The sequence below is a fragment of the Cyprinodon tularosa genome, unplaced genomic scaffold, assembly GCF_016077235.1.
Source record: "Cyprinodon tularosa strain WSP-4 unplaced genomic scaffold, ASM1607723v1 ctg139, whole genome shotgun sequence".
Lineage (NCBI taxonomy): Eukaryota > Metazoa > Chordata > Actinopteri > Cyprinodontiformes > Cyprinodontidae > Cyprinodon > Cyprinodon tularosa.
In genome coordinates, this window is record NW_024038210.1 from 1,148,033 (window position 1) to 1,170,105 (window position 22,073).

A 22,073-nucleotide genomic window follows, 5' to 3' on the forward strand; every position below is an offset into this window, starting at 1 on the left:
AAAAATAGACCGGAGGAAAAAAAAAACATGAATCGATTATCTTGCGGACGTGTCGATGCATCGGATCGTCGGCTTTTGGACCGATGCATCGATACAAAACGATTATTATTTACACTCCTACATCCTTCATAAAAATTAATGAGCGTAGTTCCTCTTCCTGCTCATGTTGCAACGAAAACCCCAAGTCCAATCCTTCCAACATTGATTCAAAAGCTGAGTCAAACGAGAACTGTTCAATAGTTGTTGCCATCTTCCTTGTTGTGCTTCTTCCAGCGTCGCACAGCTTTGTTGTCACGCCCTTAAAACCCCGCCGGCTTTGCATCCAGACATTCAAAACACATCTCTGCGTTGTGATTGGCCCGCAGATTCTAGGGCCTTGGGCATTGATCGAGGCCAGATCACATGCAGGCAAAAATTATTTTGGCCACTTGTGGGTGGAGCTAGTTTACTAGGCTAATATTCCAAATTAAAACAGGTAATTTTAACTTTTTATATTGAAATCCTGCAGTGGATGTGATGGACTGTGATCAAAGGGTAGGAGCCAAACATTAAACCCCCACCTTCGATGAGACTTTTAAGTAGTTCCACTGCATCATTTATATATTATGATTATTCATAACTTTTTTTGTTGCTAAAAAACCCACACACATGCATTTTAGTGAACAATGGAACTTTTTATTTGAGGAAGTTCACAAACATCTACAGAGATTCAGTTTACATTGTGTTTTCATTTCTTCTAATATTGAGAAGTGTGGCTCAAGGTGTATTTTCCTAGAAATTCTAATGTTTTATTAACTATTGCAAGACCAAAAAAAGGTTTTGATCAAAAATGTGTTGAGTTTACAAAACCTATGGCGGGTTTAATAACACAATGTGTGTAATGAAGCTATAAAATGTGAGTTGTACATTTAAAAGATAAAATAACTAAACTTTTGGATAAAATTGTCATTTTATCCATTTTAGATCCATCACTATCCATAGTAAATAACCAATGATGTTGTTCAACCGATTACTTACTAGGAGAGATTTACATGAAGGTTGGGGGGGCATCTCATGCAGGTAGAAACAACGTGATTCTTTTATGACTTGATTTAACTAATACAGATTTGCTGTCTTGGGCAACAACTTAGACCACGTTTAATATAAAACTCTAATTTTTACAGAAAGACGCTCTGCTGGTGTTTATTTACGCTTCAAAGCATCACCATCATGAGTAGGGTAGAATAAATTGGATTTAGTGAGGTATGATCTGTCAGCAGGTTCAGTCGTTTTGTGTGTGATAATCAGTTGTGAATCAAGAATCCAGCAAAAGCCGTCTGTTAGCCTGAACTAAGTCTTTTTTTTATTGTTTTAATCTGTGATGGTTGGAAAGTTGTGTTGCATTTCCTTAGTTTGAATCATTTCAGAATTTGTCTCATTCTAGTTGCTGGTGAAGATTTTCTTAGACCTTTAGACTTGGACAACTTTTATTGGGATTTTGTATACACAGAGTTTATACAAAATGCATTTTTCTTTTTTTTTTGTACAACTTTGCAGTGAAATGAACATTTCCATTCCATAAAGTGCAGAAGTGATCAGATGTAAACAGTGTGGGAGGAAAATACATGGTGCAAAACGCATCGTTATGAAAGTTTAGAGCATTGCAAGATAAATATATACGGGTCAAATACGGCATAAAGAAAAAAAGAAAAAATGTTTATTTATTTTTTTTTGTTGTCTTAGGTTTGGTGTTATCAGTGTGATGCAGAGTCTGAGACTTGATTTAGAGTTTTTTTTCAACAGTTCAGCTGCCTGATGGCGGGGGGGGGGAGCTATTGTAGAACCTGCTGGACATGCATCGGATGCTGCGAAGCCTCTTTTCAGAGGTTAGCAGGGAGAACAGTCCATGGCGGGGGTGTGAGGGGTCACTGATAATGTTATGTGCTCAACTAAGTCATAGTCATTCCAAATAAAAAAAAAGGTAATAAATAAACCACTGGACTTTGTTTTCCAGGTTTGAAGATTTTTCTGTTCCCATCCAGGAATCTTTCTCAATTTAAAAATGTCTGGAGTAGCGTTTGAGTTTCAGGCTTATAGAATAGCCCAAACAAAAAAACATGAAAATTGAACCTAAAACAGGTCCACCCCTTTGTAAAGGGGAGTCGTCAGTGTCATTACTGTCCTGGCTAAACAGGCAGAATATTTTTACCATCTGCAAACTCAAGCTCCAGGTGTTTTGCTGCCACCTTCTGGATGTTTCGGGAGTTTTTGATTGCATTTGTTGTAAAAGCTCAACATCACATGTCTCTCTTCTGACTGTGTGGTTCTTTCTAGGTCAGTTGATATCAAAAGGATTGATTTTTTTTTTCCCCTGAGAGCATCATCCTGTTTGACTCTGTGTTCAAGCTGTTAGTGCTGATTGACTGATTTTTAGGTTATTAACAATGCCTACCTGCTGTCATTTTGTCTTTGCTTACTGTTTTATGTGTTATTTTGTAAATGTGCAGCTATGTTTTTTTCCCCCCCATCAGCTAGCTACTAAATTATAAAGCCGGGAATATAATGTGAAGTCAGCACTTTTTTTTTCTCCTCATGTTTTTCAAAGAGAGACTCAGCTCTTTTATTTTAAACCTGCTTGTTTACCTGAACTTTTTTGTTGTTGTTGCCAAATAAGGAGATGCCCCAGCAGCCAGATGTGCAGTGAGCATTACTCAGTCAAGCAGAAAGAATTTAATAACTGCAGAAAAATGAAGCAGTCATGCAGGCGTTTTTTTTTTTTTTTTTTTTTAGTTTTTGGCCCTCCAGTAAGTGGCCAATTTTAATCATCAGCTTTCATTTTGAGTGTTCTTCTCTCGGTGTGCCTCCCCGCCGTGTTTGATAATGCATGGATGAAGGCATTATAGATGAAAGGAGTTTTTATTCAGTAAACATCTAGGGCAATAGTTAATTCAGGACAAGATTGAGTAGTTAGAAAACTGCTTGTTAGAGGCTTTTAAAATTAGTATGATCTTTGATTTTGCCCTACAAAATTAAAGCTGGTAATGTGTTAAACTGCTAATGTGTTAAACTGCTGTGAATAGTCGATGTAGCAGTGAGCGGCTAAGACCATAAGTTTAGAGATTGACAGTATTTTTTTTTTTTTTTTAAATCTCTTGTACTTTTGTCAAATGTTTCAGCGGTCAAATGTGTACATCGTAAATTTGTCCAATATCACCCTGCAACTAATGATTATTTTGCAGATTAATAGATTTTTTCCCCCCGATGAATTGATTTATAATCGGTTCGCAAAAGCTTCCTTAAAAAAGATTTATTAAATTAAATCAGGTGAAACTAAAACATTTTCACTAGAGGAGTTCAGGATGGAGCATTTTGAGGAATGAAAACCTTTTTTCAATCTTAAATGCAAAATCTTAATGTGTTTTTTTTTTTTTTTTTTTACAATTTTGATATGACTGCTCTAAGTTGGTCTCTCTGTCAGCTAAAGGAATATTTTACAGCATCTATACTCCAGTTAACCATTAACTGATTACTAAATTAGTGGATGACTATTTCAATAATTGATTAGTCCGATTAATTGTTTCAGCCCTAATTGGAATACATCAGGCTGCACCTAAAATCTTTGATAGAAGGAAGCGGATAGAAACACTCCACTTCTATGGAAGCATATTTTATTCCCCTGAGAGAAAAAAATAAAATAAAAGATGTTTATTTCTGAAGATCAGAGATCAGATTTTATAAAAATATTTCAAAACATGTTTTTCAGGCGGCCCTTTCTCTAGCGGTCTTAAACAGTCTGCGGCGTTGGTTTATAAGTAAAGCTCATGTTATTTTAGTTCGCTCCTCCTTTCATACGTCTCTGCAGGTTATATTGAAAGCAGGTAATGTTCAAGCTCAGCAACACAAAGTCTTAGTTGAATCATTTAATGGCTCTTCTTCTAATCTCTGGATCTACTTCACCTATGTGTCCTACATCTATGTTGAATTTCTACATCCTACCAGCATTATGGACTCTGTTGGTGTCCACCAGTGGGGAAATTCATGCATTAACATTTTAAAATGATTAACAATAGTGGAGATCCCTTTACTCCTGTATTAGGGCTCTAATAACAAACTTTGTATATGCTGAAGAACAGCTTGGTTGAATTTTAATGTCATTTCTTTTAATGATGTGACTCATTATCCGATCTCTTTCTCAGTTAGTCCTAATGTCACTGAAATTATGCCAGCAGGTCACTCTGGGCTTCAAGGTGGAGCTAATGAGGTTTCTGTGATAAGGTTGATCTTAATTAATTTTGCGGTTAATTACCTTTGGGTCAGTTTTGAAGGTAACTTGGATAGAAGTCAGTGTCACGATTTAAAATTCTTGGGGGAAAAAACAAAACATTTCAAACCAAAATATCCAGTTTTTATAGCTGTCGTCTATTTTAAAGGCTTATTAAGCCTGCATGGTACAGTAACTTTGCAACAACACATGTAGTTTTATCTTAAAGTACAGTTGGACTTTGGTTTGCTGCATTTAATCTCTTAAAAAGGAAGCAGCATAGCCTTATGTTACCAGAGATCCTACAGATCCACACCACTTTGCTCTATACTGGCTTTTCCTTGTAAATATGGATGATAGTTTTCTGTACTTTCTGTGCAGATTCTGTATCTGAGTCATATTTAAAGTTATAATTGAAATTAATTTTAGCATAGCGTGTGTGTGTGATTCCCAAAGTCATCTCACAAGCGTGCATATTGTTTATGCTCATCACTAAAACTAAAGGCTCCATTGTTGGAACAAAGCGGTGTCGGACAGACGAAGCAGGGAGACGTTGGACGGCAAATTTTAAAAGATGGGACACCAGCACAGTTTATTGAACAGAACACAGTAGCACTTGTTGAACTTTCACGGTACATACCAGTCTGCTGCAAACATAAAGAAGCATGAAAACAAAGCTTAAGCAGGCCTTCAAAGGAGAAAAGTAGCTTTTCTTTTCAATTTTGATGCACATTAATGCTACTATAATACACTCTTTGGATGTAGATGCCAATGGGACCACTGTATATTTTTGCAATACAGCGGCCCTCATCCAATACAGACACAATATCTTACTTTTGCACATCTTTTGATGCATTTTAGAACCACACAATTTATTAAATTGCAGCTTTAATGTGTTTAACATCAGTCCGTAGTCTGTAACGGTTCAGTTACGAGGCATTTAAAACAGTAGATAATGTGTTTGAGCAGATAGCTGGACTTTAAATGTTTTCAGGGCCTCCACCCAACATACTGTAGCTCTTAGGGATAAACCTTATGATAATGAAAGCAGGTAATAAGGAAGTCTTGGTTAATCAGTTGTCACTGCAATATTCAACAATAATTATGCAATGCCATGTTTTCCTTGTATTAATGAGAAAATATTCTCTCCGATCTTTCTTGAGCAAAAATGAAATAGCATTCAGCAAGAGTCCTGCATAGCATTTCATAAACCCCCTCCCCCCTATTCTAGAGGGAAAACCATCACATGGTGATTATTTTGATCTGGTTCACTTCCAGTTAACATCTAGAACAGAACCATCCTCACATTTCTTTAATTGAAACAGAACATCACCAAGTGTAAAACAAGTCAGCTTTCTAATTACAGCAAATACACCTTTATTTTTGTGGCTTAATCTTCTACTTAGCAGCAGTGTTTGCAATAACATTAGTGAACACTTACTGACACTGACAGAGCGGTAAGTAGAAATAGACAAAAAGATACTGTACAGTTATAAATACTTCCGTTTGTGAGTAAACAAGTCCTGGAGCAGGAGGAATGCATCATCTTAGATTACTAGCCAAGACAGAGTGTGGTTCAGGTTTTTGATTGTCATTTAGCAGATTTGTTGTTAGCATTTGGTTTTCTGAAGTGTGATTTCCCTGGAGCTCTACATTCATTTACGAACACAGGAACAGGTTCTGTTTGCAGGCATTTGTTCTCTTTTCCATGTCACCTTCTGTAGCCAATAGTTCCAGTCTGGATTAGGTTTCTTAGATGCTGATGATCATACGACACTAACTTCTAATCTGAGTGATCCAACCAGATCAAGTGGAACCAGATCAAGTGGAAAAAAATGCCGCTTTAGCACTGGAATCAACTATGACCAAAAAGCAATAAAAATAGTAGGAGCTTAACATAAAAAATGTGGGTGTTTTTTTTTTTTTTTTTATTAGTTTAAAAAATGGGAAAAGGATGGAGCTTCGTCATAACAGAAGGTTGGTTTTTTTATCCTAAATTTGCAGTGAAGATTCGTCCTTCAGCATTCTGAAACCTTCACAAACAGCTTGTTACAACAACCTGAATAAGTGAAGATGCTATTAAGATATCTGTTTATCAGGTCAGGTTTCCATTCATTGAGGTCATCCAGTAAAATCTGGATAAATCTGATGGGAGATTCTCTAATCCACAAGATCCTGTCATTCTAAGAGTCACAAACTCTTTTTCTGTTTTTGGTAGAACCAGGTGGGAGCCTGGTGTAGCACCACCTTTAGTTAAGCAATTAATCTAATTTGGTGGAAAAACCAAATTGCCATTCAAAAAATGAAACATAAGTCATTTTTTTTCTTGAAATAGGTGCATTCCCCTTGTTTTGAGCAGGTAAGAGAATTTGTCAACAGAACAAGATCATTTAGGCTCAAAATGAGGGGGAAAAAACAAAAAAAGCAGAATTATAACTTTGATACTTCTCGCTTTTAAATAATATACTTTTAAAATCAGGAAAGACTTTAACAGCAAACTGAGATAAAGATATTCTTAAAATAAATTTGTACTATAATATTCACTTTAATTATTTCTGAGCTGCCTAAACAGAGCAGCTGATGGTGAACTCTTATATTTAAAATCTTTAGTCTCTGTCACAATGCTGGGCCTTGAAGTCCCACATTGTTTATTCCTCTTTAATTCTGTTATATCCTTTAAGGTACATAAATGAGATCATTGAGGAATTTTGTGCCTGAAATAATAAATCTCAGTAGTGGTTGGTATGCTGGTTGATTCAATCCCAACTGCAGCACACAGTTGGGTTCATGGCACAGAAACCAAGCTGCTGATTCTCAGTCATTTTATCGGTCACTGTCCACCTTTAGCCACGTTATATTGGTATATTCCAAAGAGAAAAGTAGCGGTGCTGAAGCCGAAATCACACGACGGTGTAACCAACATGGCTGAATGTTATTATGGCTATGTAACAAACTGCAGGGGTGCAGTGAGGCTGCATGTCCACTGGGGGCACGCTTCTGTTTAAAAAGAAGGAAAGTCTTTAAGGTTCAGACTTTTTTTTTTCTTTTCTTCTGTTTAAACTGATAAACCTATCGGCTCTGGATTGTGCTAGGCTGGTATTCGTTTCAGGTAGGGATGGTGACTTAAAAGGATGTTGGAACCTGAGGCTGTAGCTGAGCTAGCTGGGGCAGTGTCAAAGGGTCCATGAGGCTTTAGGGTCACTGGTAGGATTAATGCCGCTGGGTCAGCGCCGCTCCAGGAACCAGATTTCATTCTGACGGTTGCTGTGAGCGGGGTTGGTGTAGCCGGCTACGATGAACGAGTCGTTTACGCAAACAGCTGGAGAGTCCAGCAGCTCGGCCATGGCGTTGATTTGATTGATGATGGTCACTTCATTGGTGGGACCACTAAACCCCCTGGTAGATGGAGAAGGTACATCGTAGGGATTAAAAACATGTCGTTATTAGCTATTGGTTAAATAGAGCAGGTTTTCATTTCCTTTTTTCCCTCTACTAACCTTGTGTACACGGTAGTGGCAGGCCAGACCTCGATGGCAATCTCGTTATCATCAGGCTGTGGAGGCTGCGCCTGATGCTCTATGGGAAGGTAGTAGGCTACAGTGACGTCCTGGGAGATCACTGAATGATTTTCATCTGTCCGCACTACCGTCACTATGGGCAGCGTCATACCGAGGTAGTCTCCTAAATGAGAAAACGACAAACTGTGACATTATAGTGTTAGAACCCTTTCAGTCACGGCATGTCAATACGGATGCACCAATTAAATTCAAACTAGCTAAATTCTCCTATGATCTGCTTTGACTAGTAACAAGCACCTCAATGAAATCTAATCTGCTGATTCAGATCAGCAGATTAGATCTTAAAGGAAATCCATGATGGCCTAATCAAAACATCCTGAACAACGGAAGAATAATGAAATGAATCAGAAGCTGCTTTCCGATTGGACTCACCTAAGGAGTTCTGCTGACAGATGTATCTCATTATTCTCATGAAGCCGTAGCAGATGCTCTGTTCGTATGTTTCCTCGTGCAACGTTATACAAGCCCAGTGACCCTTTTCATATTGACGTTTCTCATAAAGCGGTTCTCCACACTGGGAAGGAAAGCACACAAATAGGAAAGATTTGATCACAAACAATCCCTGTTTAATCAAGTCCTAACCTACATTTGTTCTTAAATACAAACCAGTAAAAATTAAGATAAAAAAAATGTGCACAATATGTGCATATAGAACGATTATGATCATTTACTGTTAATTATTTACAAAAATCTTTTTTACTATAAATTTACCGTACATTCATATACTAAGAAAAAAACATGCTTCTGACAATAAACGGATATTCTATTCTAAAAAAAGACTATAAATATTTATTGCCGACATAAACATTTTCGATAGTTTCCTTCTGTTCATTGTAAAAATTATGGCTTACAGCCAAAGAAAGCTTAAAGTTCAGCCTCTTAGATGATGTGTCTCTGATAGTACAATATGTACGAAACATTGAAAATGTGCTTTTAATCCAGAAATGTTGGCCTTTTAAAAGCATCCAGTAAATGCTCTGTCTGAGCTCCTTCTGCTGGAAGGAAGACACCATGTCCTGCTGCATCGTACAGTGACAGTGGAGAGGAAAACCTTTAACAGGAGGAAACCTCCTTTAAACGGCCATCTACGACCACCAGTCTGAGCAGACAGAGAATACACATAGTAAAAGTGTCCTTTCTATTTGATTTTAATGAATTTTTTAAATTCTTCTCATGTGAGGCAGCGTTGGTGCATTGAATTACATCCAGCTGTTTCATCCCTGGCTCAAGAATCTAATCTTCTCTGTGGTTGTTATCTGAGTTTCACTGTGTTGATTTACCTGAAAGCACCTTTTCTAGCTCATGCTCTCATTCATCTTTAAGTTAACATGCATGGATTCAATAACAACCGCCTTCTTAGCAGTTTAATTTTTTGGCTTATAGGAATTAAAGGATTGTGTGAACTGTTGGCCAGTAAGAAGTTCTTCCCTTGGTTTTGTGGAACATAATATGGTCTATCATGTAATCTAAAGTTGTAGGGAAGCGGCTGTTCCAACCCTTGCACCACTCGGGAATTCTCCCGACTTTACACAAGTGAATAAAGTCAATGTGATTGGTCGTTTATCAAGAGGGCAGGGTTGTCGTGGCGGAAGGTTCGCAAGCAAGTTTTATTGTGCCTGGTTCCTTCGGAAGCATCGTTGCTAACCAGCTAGCAACTTAGTGCTAGTAAGTTCCCAATGGGTCTCGCTGCTTCACGGATTTGCATCATGCATTGTGTTCTGCATTACTTATTTATAACTATATTATTTTACAGTACAGTCCAGTAGTTATTTGTAAAAAAAAACAAAAAAAACAACAACAAACGCTTATACAGTACTTTTATTTGTTAAACAAATGCTTGGGGCTGTGAAAAGTTTTTGTTCCTTGATTTCAATGTTTTATGGAGTATTTCATTTTATAATAACACTAAAAAATAAAGGTTTCTACTTCACGGATTTCGCCTATCGCGGGTTTTTTTTGGAACGTAACCCCCGCGATAAACAAGGGTTCACTGTAGTAGCTGCAACATATGAATCAAGATGCTATGACCGAAAAAATTTGATTTACAGATGTCCGTTGATATATGACTGGACGAATTTAGGTGTACAAGCTGACGTATAACTAACTGGCCTGCATAAGATAATAAAAAAACAAAACAAAAAAAACACAGATTTTAAGACAGGAATTTTTTTTTCAGAATTTAGAAATTTTCTAAACTTTTGGACAATATCTTTAGCCTGGGTGCCAGTCCGAACTTAGTCCCGCCCACAAGGTTTGAGTTCGGGGAAGTTCGGTCTGGCTCTGCTCCATAGTAGCGCGAGTATTATCGCCCACTGTCAGGCGATCCAATCAAATTGTCAGGGCGGGCTTTATACGATGATGGACAGATGATCAAGAGTAACGTAATCAACCACGTGACCAAAGCGCGCTTGGGTGACAACAATAATGGCTGCCGCTGGAGAGTTTGGGTGAGTAGATTCTGCTATTAGGTCTGTTCTAGAAGATATCGACAGCAAATTAATTTTAAAAGAGGAACAGAGAAACGCGATCAAGGCTCATCTTCTTATTCTAGGCGTGAAACTGCACGCTTTGATTTTTGTGGACAACAACTATGCCTCGCTTAACATACGTCACACACTCCGTTGCTCTTATTGGTTGTAGATCTATCCAATTGAGTGCACAGGCATTTTTTTTTCCTGGTTCGTTCGAAACACGCCCCATAATCACAGCTCTGTGGAGCAGTATCAGACTCATATTCTGACTAGAATTGAGTCGGACTATGTCAGGCTACAATATCTTCTGATAAAGAGTACATTTATATACATGTTTAAGCCAGAATGATTTGACATTTAAATAAGATTTCCCTACAACTTAAAAATTATTTCCCTTTTTATACGTTTTTTGTAATACATTTAAATGTTTGTAAAAAAAAAAAAGTGTTCTAATTTGTTGGGATGCATTCGAGCTTCAGTCGAGGTTTTCTTGCCGCTACATTACGTCCATTTTGAAAGGCACTGAGGAAGTGATCTAAGAATAGGATGCCACTGTTGGCCTTCGTTCAACCCGAGTCCTCAGCCAAGTTTTAATGAACTAATTAATTCAAGTTAAACCAATTAGCTTTGTTATTTATACACTCCCCTAAGGAGTTTAAAAGGCTTGGGTGGCACGACCATCTCTCTAGAAATAAATATCTCAAATCGGCTGCACGTGACTTGGGTGGAGCAATTTTATTTTCTGTTTAGGTCAGAGCTTTTAAATGGACAAAAAGCTTTGTCACCTAGTTTTCCTGTCAGATTTGCATATTTTATTTATTATACATAAACTACAGCTTCAGTTAAATTAAGGTGAGGTGCTAAGAAATTAAGAATTTTCATTATTTAAATTACTATACCTACATAATCATTAAATCTGTCTAATGTGGAAATTTAAAACAAGCTGTATTCTGTTAATTAGACACACTGCTGCCTGCAGAAGACTGAGCTGTCATAGAAACCTTTAATATGCAGGCACAGTTCAGTTCCTATTACTGATATGTCCTCACCTCTTTTAAACTAGGTCACTAATTTAATTACATAAAGTAGAAAATAACAGCTTGGAAAGAAAGGGTTCTAGAGTCTGAAGATAGATCCAATGTATCCTAGCTAAAATGAAGGGATACCTTCTCTTTTCGCATTAGCAGGGTAAATGGGATGTGCTCTCTTTGACTTCGTCCTTGGTTGTCGCTGCTTAGCTGCTGAATGGGTTCTGCCATATCTGCGGGAAAAGATAAAACATCAAATGAGAAGTTTGAAACAGACCCCAAAACCAACTGTGGTAAACATGCAAACCTTGTCGTAAAAAAGATAAATACAAAACAAGCGAGTTATAAGTATGAGTATGTTTTTGTTTTCTCTTAATGCAGTTGTTTGAATGTAGAGGATCTGTTTAGTTCTACATGTAAACTTCCCCGTATTTTTTGCCCTTCCCTCCTGCTGCCTGTTGGCTAGCAGCATTCTTACTTTGAGTAAGATTCTCCCAGTCTGGCCAAACACATGCCAGGACGCCGCCAAGATTAATGTTGATAAGAGCCGACAGATTAGGAGAACCGACGCTGCTCAAGGCCTGCCACAGATTGACATAGCTGAGTCTACAGCGCAAGTCGGCTTTTTAAAAAACTGGAGGATATTTTGGTCTTGTAGTCCAAGGCTTTTTCCGCCCTCTCTAACTGATCCAACTTGTACTCAGTCATAGGAATTTAAATGTGCCTCTGGTGTTACTGATATCCACACAGCAATCACACTGAAGCTTGTTTAATCAGATTCTGTTTGTCAATGTCATGAAGGACAACTGGGTCAGAGGGACCTGTTGTATTTAGATGATCAATTCTCTTTATCAGAGAACCACATTGATGTACATTTCAACAGATTAGAATAGAAATATTCTGCATTGTCACTCAGTGACAGGCGACTCAAATTATGTAGATTCACACAAATTGAGATAAAAAAAAGGTAAGTTTACAATGTTGGCATATATGGATGCAGAGAAAAGCAAATAATTAGGATAATCTACAACAATGTGTGTGCATGTCCTGGCATAAAAAACTGACTATTACGGGGGGAAAATGTGCAAATAACAGCACAGATGTGCATACTGATTGAGTTTGTTGGTAGTGGGGATTGTTCTACAGCAGGGGTCTTCAACGTTTTCAAGGTCAAGGACCCTAAAACTGATGGAGAGATGGAGCGGGGATCCCGTAATTATATATATTGTATGAAATTGAGTTATATCAAACTGGTCCTATAGTCACTCTATTACAGATGGATTCATGTAACCAAAGTAATTTCATCCTAGGATTATTCAAGTATCTCTGATTCTGATTCCTGGTTGATGGGACAGGTGTTGTGAATGAAACAGTGCTCAGTTTGAAAGAGCTCCTGTGTGTCGCTGAATGAGTGAATTGATGATGAAAGACATCTTCTGCCTCCATTTATCTGTTTACTACAGTGTGTTGAATTCATGTTAATGTGGATTTAAAGACATTTCAATTAGTGGGGAAAAAATTGAAGGGGTAGTATATATATAAATAAAAGTCTATATCTAAGCTTGGTATTGTTTCATCATAAAATCAGTTATATCTTAAAAGGCTGCAATGCACCTGTCCAGGGTGTAGCACGCCTTATTTACTGCTGGAGATGGGCAGCAGTCCCTAATGACCCTGACAGAAACGTAGTAGATGATGGATGGATGATAAAAGGGTTTACTTTGCATTAGCAAACATTGTTTTATGTATTGATTTTTGATTAAGAACTTTATAAAGCGACCAGTTCTGCCTGCAAAAAAAATAAACATTGTTTGTATCTTAGTGCTTTGGGTTCACAGTAAACTACCCTTTTGAAACCATGTCGAGAACCATAACCGAGATAACTGCTGAGAGTAAATGGAACGCAGCTGAACTAGACGGTGCCAGACACAACCAAACCGTGCTACATCTAGTACTACTTCAACAGTAGGACTCTGCACGATTCAGTTATGCTTGGTTCTCTGATAACAGAGATCGCATGAGCAGACCTCGTCATCTCTTATTTACAGTCAGCTGACTCATTTCGCCGGAAAACCCGCTACCATCACTACCATCACCGTGATATTGTAGTAAGTGGGCACACTAGGGTAGCAACTAACGATTATTTGGCAAATCGATTAATCTGTTGAATATGTTTTTGATAAATCGAAAAATAAGACAAAATTGAACCAAGTGAAACAAAAAAAACCCACCTTGAATAAATCCAAAGTATGTGGCAAATAAACAATTCTTTGGCTTCGTGAGTCACATCTTTGGAAAACAAACTTTGGCTGCAGTTACAGCCAATCTCTTATGGTTTATTCCAAACCCTTTCAGACTGGATAAAGAGTCTGTTATTATTCCATGTAGGTCTCAACATAGAATTTAATATTAAATTTTAGTCTAGACTTTGACTGGACCATTAAGTGGCAAATAGTTTTTGTTTTGAGCACATCCGGGAAAGAGATGAGTGTGAATACAGCATCAGAACTCACGCTCACAGAGATTTATACTCGCTCCATTTAGAAATCCTGTGGGGCTTGGGTTAAACTCTTTCAAGTGTGAAAACTCATCGTGACAAAAAGAGTTTCTGATTGGATGGTGACTCCATCCAATTAGAGTGGGTCTTGGCCTGTGTCCTTGGCTCCTTTTTGGTATGGAGGCTACAACCTCAGTACCACCACAGACTAGAAAGATTAATCCCCGCAGAGTTAGAAAATCCTTGCAAGTGGTTTTGTACCAAGTAAATGCTGAGGGTCTGTGGGCAAAGGAAAAAATGATATTTGGGACAATGCCTCTGGAGCCCCGCTGGGCCCACTCACTGCTTTTGCAGACAAGTTTAGAGAGGGTAACATGTAGGCTGTGGTTTGAGGTGCATTTTCAGGTTAGCCATGAAGATGCTCACAGAACAATGCAGTGGAACAGCTTTTAACCTGTGAATTCAGTTAGATCATTAATGTTCAACTTGAAAACAGGTTTTACGAGATGTATATAATTACAACTGTTGTTCCTGAAGAAACCTTGTCCTAAGGTAAACCTTTACATTTTACGGGACGCGTCAAGCCAGACGAACAAAAACAGTTGTTTTTGCAAAAGATAATTATGTTTGGGCCTGCAGCTTTAGATTATTTTAGTACTGGATTAATCTATCCCTTCTGTTTTGATGTGTTTAATAACAGACATTTAAAGTAAAAAAAGTTTTGAACTAAAAAATAAAATGCCTACTTTAAATTAAATTAATGAAAAAATAAACTTGATGTTCCCAACACTGTAATTTTCTTAATAGGTCAAGACTGATTTACTGACGAGTTTAGAGCCTTGAAATGTATAAATATGTTATATTTGATCATTTCACAATAAACACACAGAGATTCCAGAGGAAGGTGCTGCATTTCCTGAATATCAACCCTGAAAAATTTGCACAAATTTACATTCCGTCAGGGAAACCTAGATGCATCAACTTCCTGCTTTATAACGAATGGGGAAAGGAGGAAGTGATAGATGCCGTAAAGCAGTCTGCATGTTTGTAGTTGTGTGGCTGGCTTGGTTCAGAGGCTCTAAGCCATACAGACATCCTCAGGCCATGACAGAGGTGTCATTCAACTGATTAAGTTGACATATAATCACAATGAAAATATTTTATGAAGGTTTAAAACTTAATGTTGGTTTAAGAAAGAAAATACCCAATCTGGACTTCTCATTCATTTTCAACTTGTATTTACTTAAAAAGCCAGTGTGTCATCCTAAGGCTGTGGTAAACAAAACATCTTCCATGTCCCCGGCAACTACCGTCCCCAACGATGATTTTGCTAACCGATTAGTTGATTATTTGTTCAGTTCAGATTAATAATCTGATAGCAAAAACATCCTTAAAGAAGATTTTTTTTTTTACAGCATTAAAGCGGGTGAAAATAAAACTCACTTCAGGAGTTCTCTGAAGAGCATATTAACGGACAATTAAAAAAAATCAATACAAGATATGTGTTTTTTTTTTTTACGCAGTTTTGGTATAAATACTGCTCTAATTAGGTCGCTCTGTCAGCTAAAGGCATGTTTTACAGTCTCTATACTCCAGTTAACGATTAATCCATTACTAAATTAGTTGATGATCATTTCAACAATCGATTAATCACAATTAATCTGATTAATTGTTTTAGCCCTAGTCCATTGGCAGACACCAAGGAGGAGATTCGGTAGCTGTCAGACCATTACTATTTACTGACAAGTGCATAGTCATAGTCTAATCATTCATTAGGCAAAGGGATATTTGAACAAGTTAAATCATTAAATAGACAGGGGGAAAATTTTTTATATATATCTCATTTTGCAAAATGTTTGTACAATAATAAAACTTAAAAATCTGTGTGGGTCGCAATCTGCCCATAATGCCTGTTAGAAACAAAACATTACAGGAAAATCACTCCGGTGGTGTAGTTCAACAATGTGTTCACTCTGCTTGTAGGACACTTTGAGAAAAATAAAGGATAAAAAAAACATTACAGCATCACTTTCTCATTTCATCTATTATATATTATCTCCATTATCAAATCTTAGAAATTTAATCAGCATAGAAAAAAACAAAAGCATTGCAAAACAATTTTCCACTTTTACACAAAATATTTCATCAGTTACCGTCTTTCCCAAACTGCTCAGGTCCTTATTCATGAAATAATCTGAGGGGAGGCGCATGATTTTAATTCTGCAGGGTATAGTCTGTTATTTAGGGGTATAATGACAACAGAAAGGGGCAAAACAGCCTTCATTTATTTATAAGGAGTTGTCTTGGATCTCTTGAATCAAATTTAGCAAAAGTATATTTAATCATAATTTTTTTTATTATTATTCCTGACTATCAGTTTGTAGATATACGAGCCATGGTGCTACCTGAGAGCATCCGGGGAGACCGCTGATACATAAAGTCAATTTAATGAGATCTTAATTAGTTTTAGATTAAATAATTTAGATTTAGCCCTTAAATGAGCTTTCTTTCCCCTTACTGAGTCAATTTGGTTCAAGCTTAGCATCAATACGCACGTTCCTATCGGCAAGTCTGCGGCTGGTGTTTGTGCTCAATAACTTCATTAGTGATACTACTGGTTGCACAAGCGCCCCCCCCCCCCCCCCCCCCCCCCCCCCAAAAAAAAAAAAAATAACAACCTTTTAGCTGCTAGAGCTGAGCTGAGGTTTCCTCTTTCTTCATTTTTGAGTCACAGCCAGAGCTTCATTTTGAGGTTTAGTTGTCTGCAAATGTGGTTTATTTAATTCTTAAAAATCAACAAAACTCTCTGTAAATAATTTTTTTTCCAAGTACTTCAGTGTTCAATAGTTAGGTACGCGGGTATGAAGGGATTTATTTATTTATCGACACTGAACAGAGATAGTTGGGGTATTAAATGAGGTATTTGTCTGTTTGTAACACAAAATGTTTTTTTTTTTTTATATGTGTAAATTAGGACCTATTGCAGGGATCAGAGATACATGCAGGTTTTAAAAAGTCCCCATTTCAAATCACCTAAAATGAACCGCTTATACTCGTCTTACAATCCTGCTAAAGAGACGGCCAGTGCTGGAGTTGTCTCAGTTGCCTTGCTTCAGCTGCTTGGAGCAAAGAGTTTGCAGCCCTCCTCAACAAACACTTGTTGCTGCACAATGCTGGCTGCAACAACAACCCCTCCAACCCAGAAAAAAGAAATGCTGAACAACAAGAATAGTGTATAATATACTGTATAACAACCAAAGTAACTTACTTAAAATATTCTGCATGTTTAGGCAAAGACTAATAGTACTTTTAACTAGTTTTTATCCTGCATTTGCAGCAAGAATATATATAGTTTTTTTTTTTTTTTTTTTTTTTTTTTTTTACATGTTGCTATTCTGATCTACCAGTTATCTACACACATTTGTATAACGTCTTTATTTGAACATTTTAAATGGTATTTTTAATCCAGGTTATCGCTGGTAAAGATTTTCAGTCATCCAGGTCATAGTCATTCCAAAAAAAAAAGTTAAACAATCCACTGGGCTTTGTTTCCCAAGTTTGAAGACATTCCGCTTCCCATCCAGGAAACTTTTTCAATTCAAAATGTCAGAATTAGCTGTTCAATTTGCCTGTTTTCTAAGCCAAAAACAAGGCTTTGTTTGCTCCACTATAAAAAGCCTGGAACTCAATGCTAATTATGACATTTGAATTGAAAAAAAACTTCCTGAATGGGAAGCAAAAGGTCTTCAAACTTAGAAACAAAGGCCAGTAGATTGTTTTGTTTTTTACATTTTTTTAAAGGAAATCCAGGTTATCATACTTTGAGATCCTATGCTTAGTCTGTTGCAATGCTTTTATCATAAACAGTAATTTTGTATCATATTCATTTTGTCTGATGAGTGAGATGGAGATCAATACCCCACACTTCACAACAATGCTTTAGAAAAAGGTTTATATATAAAAATAAAAACTTTAGCCTCCGATTGTTCAGATAATACCTGTTTGAAACACATTGCGCCTGAAGGGCTGGGAATGTCCTATCTGGAACTGGTTGGTCAGGAATCTAGGTCAGTCTGTTCAGAAGACCTGAGCAATTGGATTTTCCTAAAGTTGATCCAGGCCTGCTTTTTCCTGCTTGAGCTTATCTGATATCTAAACCCCTAACAGAAAATATATATCTTTTAATTAACTTGTTCCTTTTTCTGGGTTTTTACCTGGAGAAACTTCCACTTGGTGTCCTCTCGCCACTTCCTGCCAGTAATGCAGCAGTCGGTCGGAATTGTCTTCTGCCTCCATAGTTTCTCCCTCCTCTTCCAGGCTGCCGTTACCGGAGTCTGACAGCTGGTCCTCGGAGAAGGACTCCAGGTCCTCCAGGGTGATCATCCCGGGTCGGTCGGTGGCGTCGCTGCCGCCGCCTCCTCCGCTCATCTGGCAGCCTCCTCGGTCCATTTTAGGACGATTAGCCCGAACACTAAAGGAAGCAGACCTTGAAGGGTTGAAACAATCTGAATCTACGTCGCTGATCTTTATCGAAGTTACCGTCGTTGTTTTTTTTTTCCTGGTAGCAATGAGTCGAGATTAGAACAACCGGTACTTTCTGGTCAGCAAACCAGGTGTCCCTGAACGGCATCTGATGCGCTTAGCCATGTTTTTATTTCCTCACACCTGAATCCAACGTCAGTGAAACATCTTAACTAGCCTGGAACACTTTAAAAATGGCTAAAAACAAACCGAGCAGGGCCGCCGTCACCCTCTCCCGTGCAGAGCAGCGTGACGCTCCGCAGCCTAGGTGGCTGTGATGTTTATGAGGGCGTGCCGCGGTGACACGTGATGCTGCGGGCTCTCATAGGCTCCGCCCTCTCGAGCTGCCCGAGATAAATACCCCTGAACTCACTCACTCAAGCTCCTCAAATGGGGAAAAAATAAGAAATTTAAAGATTTCTAGTCTAAATGCGTCCTACTTTATCCTTAAAATACAAAATTTAAGATCTAATACAGCTATGAAAAGAGACTATTTAATTTACCATCAATTATAATTTTAGGTATTAATATCTCTATTTATCTTTTACTTATATGCGTGGTTGTCTGATATAATTTTCTCCACCGTAAAAGCAAACAAGATTTAAGGAGATTAATTTTTATTGAAGTGATTGGATATTTAACATAATTAAGAATTTGTGTACTGATGTTATAGCCATCCATAAAAATGAAACATTAAAAAACAGAGGACCAGACAAATCTGAAGATGAGCACTAGGGGACAGCCTAGACAGGATTTTCCTCTGATCTGTGTCACTGCCACAGCCAACCACCATGCTGTACCCTTCAGCTCGCACGTAGTGAGGACATTATATAATCCACTATGTTCTGGGGGTAGGGGTGGGTGGGGGAGTGTTTCTGTGAGTCCACACATACACTGATATGCACATGGACAAACCTCCACAAGGCGAGGAGATGGAACCATAGACCTTCTGCAGGATCCCATGTGCAACAACTGAAGTAGACAGAGACCAGTGCAAGAATTTTTCTACTTGAGTAAAAAAAAAAAATAAAACATGGCCCTTCTCCATGGAATAGGCATTTGAATAAAAAGTTTAAATAATCTTGATTGCATTTAACTGAATAGTATGTTTTTGTGCATGTGCTATTTGTTTAGCCTGATTGCAGAGTCTGTGTCTGATTGGCTTAGACGTTTTCCTAATCTATATATGTAGACCAATTGGTTACCTTGGATTAGTAACAAGATGACGGCAGCATGTAGCTGAAGTGCATCCATTTTTCCCCAAACTAAATCTTAGCCCTACCACATAAAACTGGTCATCCATTTTTCTTTTGAACTTATACCTAAATTGTACAATAGCTAAAACAAAAACATTTTTGGCAGTGGAAGTTTATCTGAATTAAATCATAATGGGATCAATGTAATATTCTCTTCTATCAGTTTGAACAAACCCAGATTGCTTGTCTCTTCCTGATACTAAACCTTTATAATCAGGCTTTATAAATCAGAGACACGACTTTGAGACCATCCTGATGTTGATAAGCATGAGAGAGAGTTCAACTTATTGTAGGCTGTGTTAGATTTAGCCCAAACTGTTTTACTCCTCCCTTACCTTCATGCTTCTTAGCCAGTCAGCTGAGGCTCCAGTTCACTTAGAGAGGATGCCTTCATAAAGTTGATTGGGGTCTGTTGGAACTAAATAGCTGTTAATGGTGTGCTTAAGTGCTTTTTGCTTGCATGCACTTGATCCTATCAATAAATGAATAGCTCATATAACTACTCGTATTACCATTTCAATGCTACTGAAAAAAAAAGAAAATCTATTAACCTTTTTTTCATCATGACAAATGGAGGGAACAGAAGCAAACTCTCTTACTTTCAAAATATTATTATGTGTTTATTACAATGCTGCAAAAAATACAAAAGGTTAAAGACAGTAAGCGTGTGAGAAAAATACAATGGAAAGTTGCTGGAACTGTAGCTAAAGTATGGAATAAATATGTTTTTTTCCCTCAACTTTCCTTCTACAGTTTCTCTTGTTGCACACCACGTTCCAACTAGGCAAAAATGTCGACCTCTCTAATCTGGTTCAGATTAATCTCATAAGCTGGACTTGACCGTTGTGCACGCATTTCCCCACTGAGCTCCACCTGTCTGTCAGCCGACTGTGGACAGCAGAAGGAGCCAGCGTGTGGCAGTTTTCTGCAGTGTGTGCGGAAAAGAGTCATTGTTTGCAATTAAGCGGTTAGTTTATTACTGCCTGGAAATCTTATTTATTTAAAATGCGTCTCATATATTATTTCAACAGTGAAACATAATAAAATAATAGAGTAAATGCCTGTGATTGTTAAGTAAAAGGAAACTTTAGATGTAGCAAAAGAATAGAAAATGTTACAGAAACTGATAAGTTTGTTTGAATCTAAATCTTGCCGAATGAGTTTATATTTTGTTTTAAATTGTCAGTCTGAGTCAAAGGTCACCAAACTTTTTAAAGCTGAGAGTGTGCTGGTGAAGGTTCTCAGTCATCCAGGTCAAAGTCATTCCGTAAAAATTCAAAAAATATCCACTGGACTTGGTTTTCAAGATTTGAATTCAAAGATTTCAAATCTTGAAAACCAAGTCCAGTGGATATTTTTTGAATTTTTACAGAATAAAGCTGAGAGTGTTTTCATTGGTACCAAATCATACAAAGGGCTACTTATACTGACATATGAAACAGAGTCGGCGTTTAACTGAACTACATGTGTAATTATCATATTTTTAATGCTCTGTTTAGATATAGTCATTTTTGAATTTATGCATTAAAGTGTGATTGAAAAAGAAGAGCAACAAAAACCTAAATTGTGATTATTTTTAACCAGTATTGCGATTGCGATTTTATTTAGATGTTTCTTTGCACTAACTCCAAATTTATAGATGTTTTAATCCAGGCTTTCAGTTTTTGAAACTTTTCTTTAACCATTGTGTGAAAAAGTGTTTACTTCTACTTGCATGCATGGATCTGCTGTTAGCTGCAGCATGCTCTAACTTTCTGTGTTGCAACAACCCACTTCAAGCCTTTAATCACCACACAAAGTGCTGGAGGGAAAAATTTAGTGTCTTATTCTTGTTTATTATAGTAGGATTAAAATGAGCGCTTCTGTGATTTGAAAATTAAATTTGCGATTATATTGCAAATGCAATTTAATGCCCCAGCCCTACTCACTGGTGTGTTGTGGTGTTTTTCGAAGAGGCTGAAGAGCTGGTCGTTTAGGACATCGCCTTGGTCTAGACGATACAGAGTGCCTTTTAAATTCACAACAGCATAACATTTCTAGATCTATGTGCTTTTTATTTGCAAAAATACAGTATTCTCTTCCCACAGAGGAAGCCGTGTCTGTCCTCTTATTAAAAAAAATCTATCTTTGTTTTGCATTCTAGAAACAAGAATAACTCATTTGGAAAATATGTTTGGTATTTCCAAGGGCTGTCTAATAATAGATGAAAGAAGAAGACATCTTTAAATTAGGAAAATAGAGGTTTTTATTGTTAGGATAATCATGAGTTCCTTTAAAGGGACATTAAATTAAATTATTAAGGGAGGTATTTTAATGCATCAAATAGGGAAAAAACTTGAATGATATTAATAAAATAAATTGACGTTAGACTGCAGAACAAGAGCAGAGGTTTGAATTTTCTCTTTCAGTTGTGTTGGTTGTTCTCATGTCCCTTTCCCTCCTTAACCAGCCTGGTTTTTGGTGGGGGTGGTGATTGCCAGGG

The 22,073-nt window shown here is 37.4% G+C and overlaps 2 protein-coding genes across 2 annotated transcripts in view; one reads left to right on the forward strand and one right to left on the reverse strand.

Moving 5' to 3' along the window:
- fancm (FA complementation group M) overlaps positions 1 to 22,073 on the forward strand; it is a 61,089-nt gene that overhangs the window by 3,443 nt on the left and 35,573 nt on the right. The window lies entirely within an intron of this gene.
- Positions 5,788 to 18,620, reverse strand: soul3 (heme-binding protein soul3). Its single transcript, XM_038278177.1, has 5 exons — positions 18,029 to 18,620; positions 11,456 to 11,550; positions 8,191 to 8,332; positions 7,738 to 7,921; positions 5,788 to 7,636 (listed from the first exon to the last, which is right to left on the reverse strand). Exons 1-5 carry the CDS (start codon positions 18,261 to 18,263, stop codon positions 7,465 to 7,467), a joined length of 828 nt encoding a protein of 275 aa, XP_038134105.1. The 5' UTR covers positions 18,264 to 18,620; the 3' UTR covers positions 5,788 to 7,464.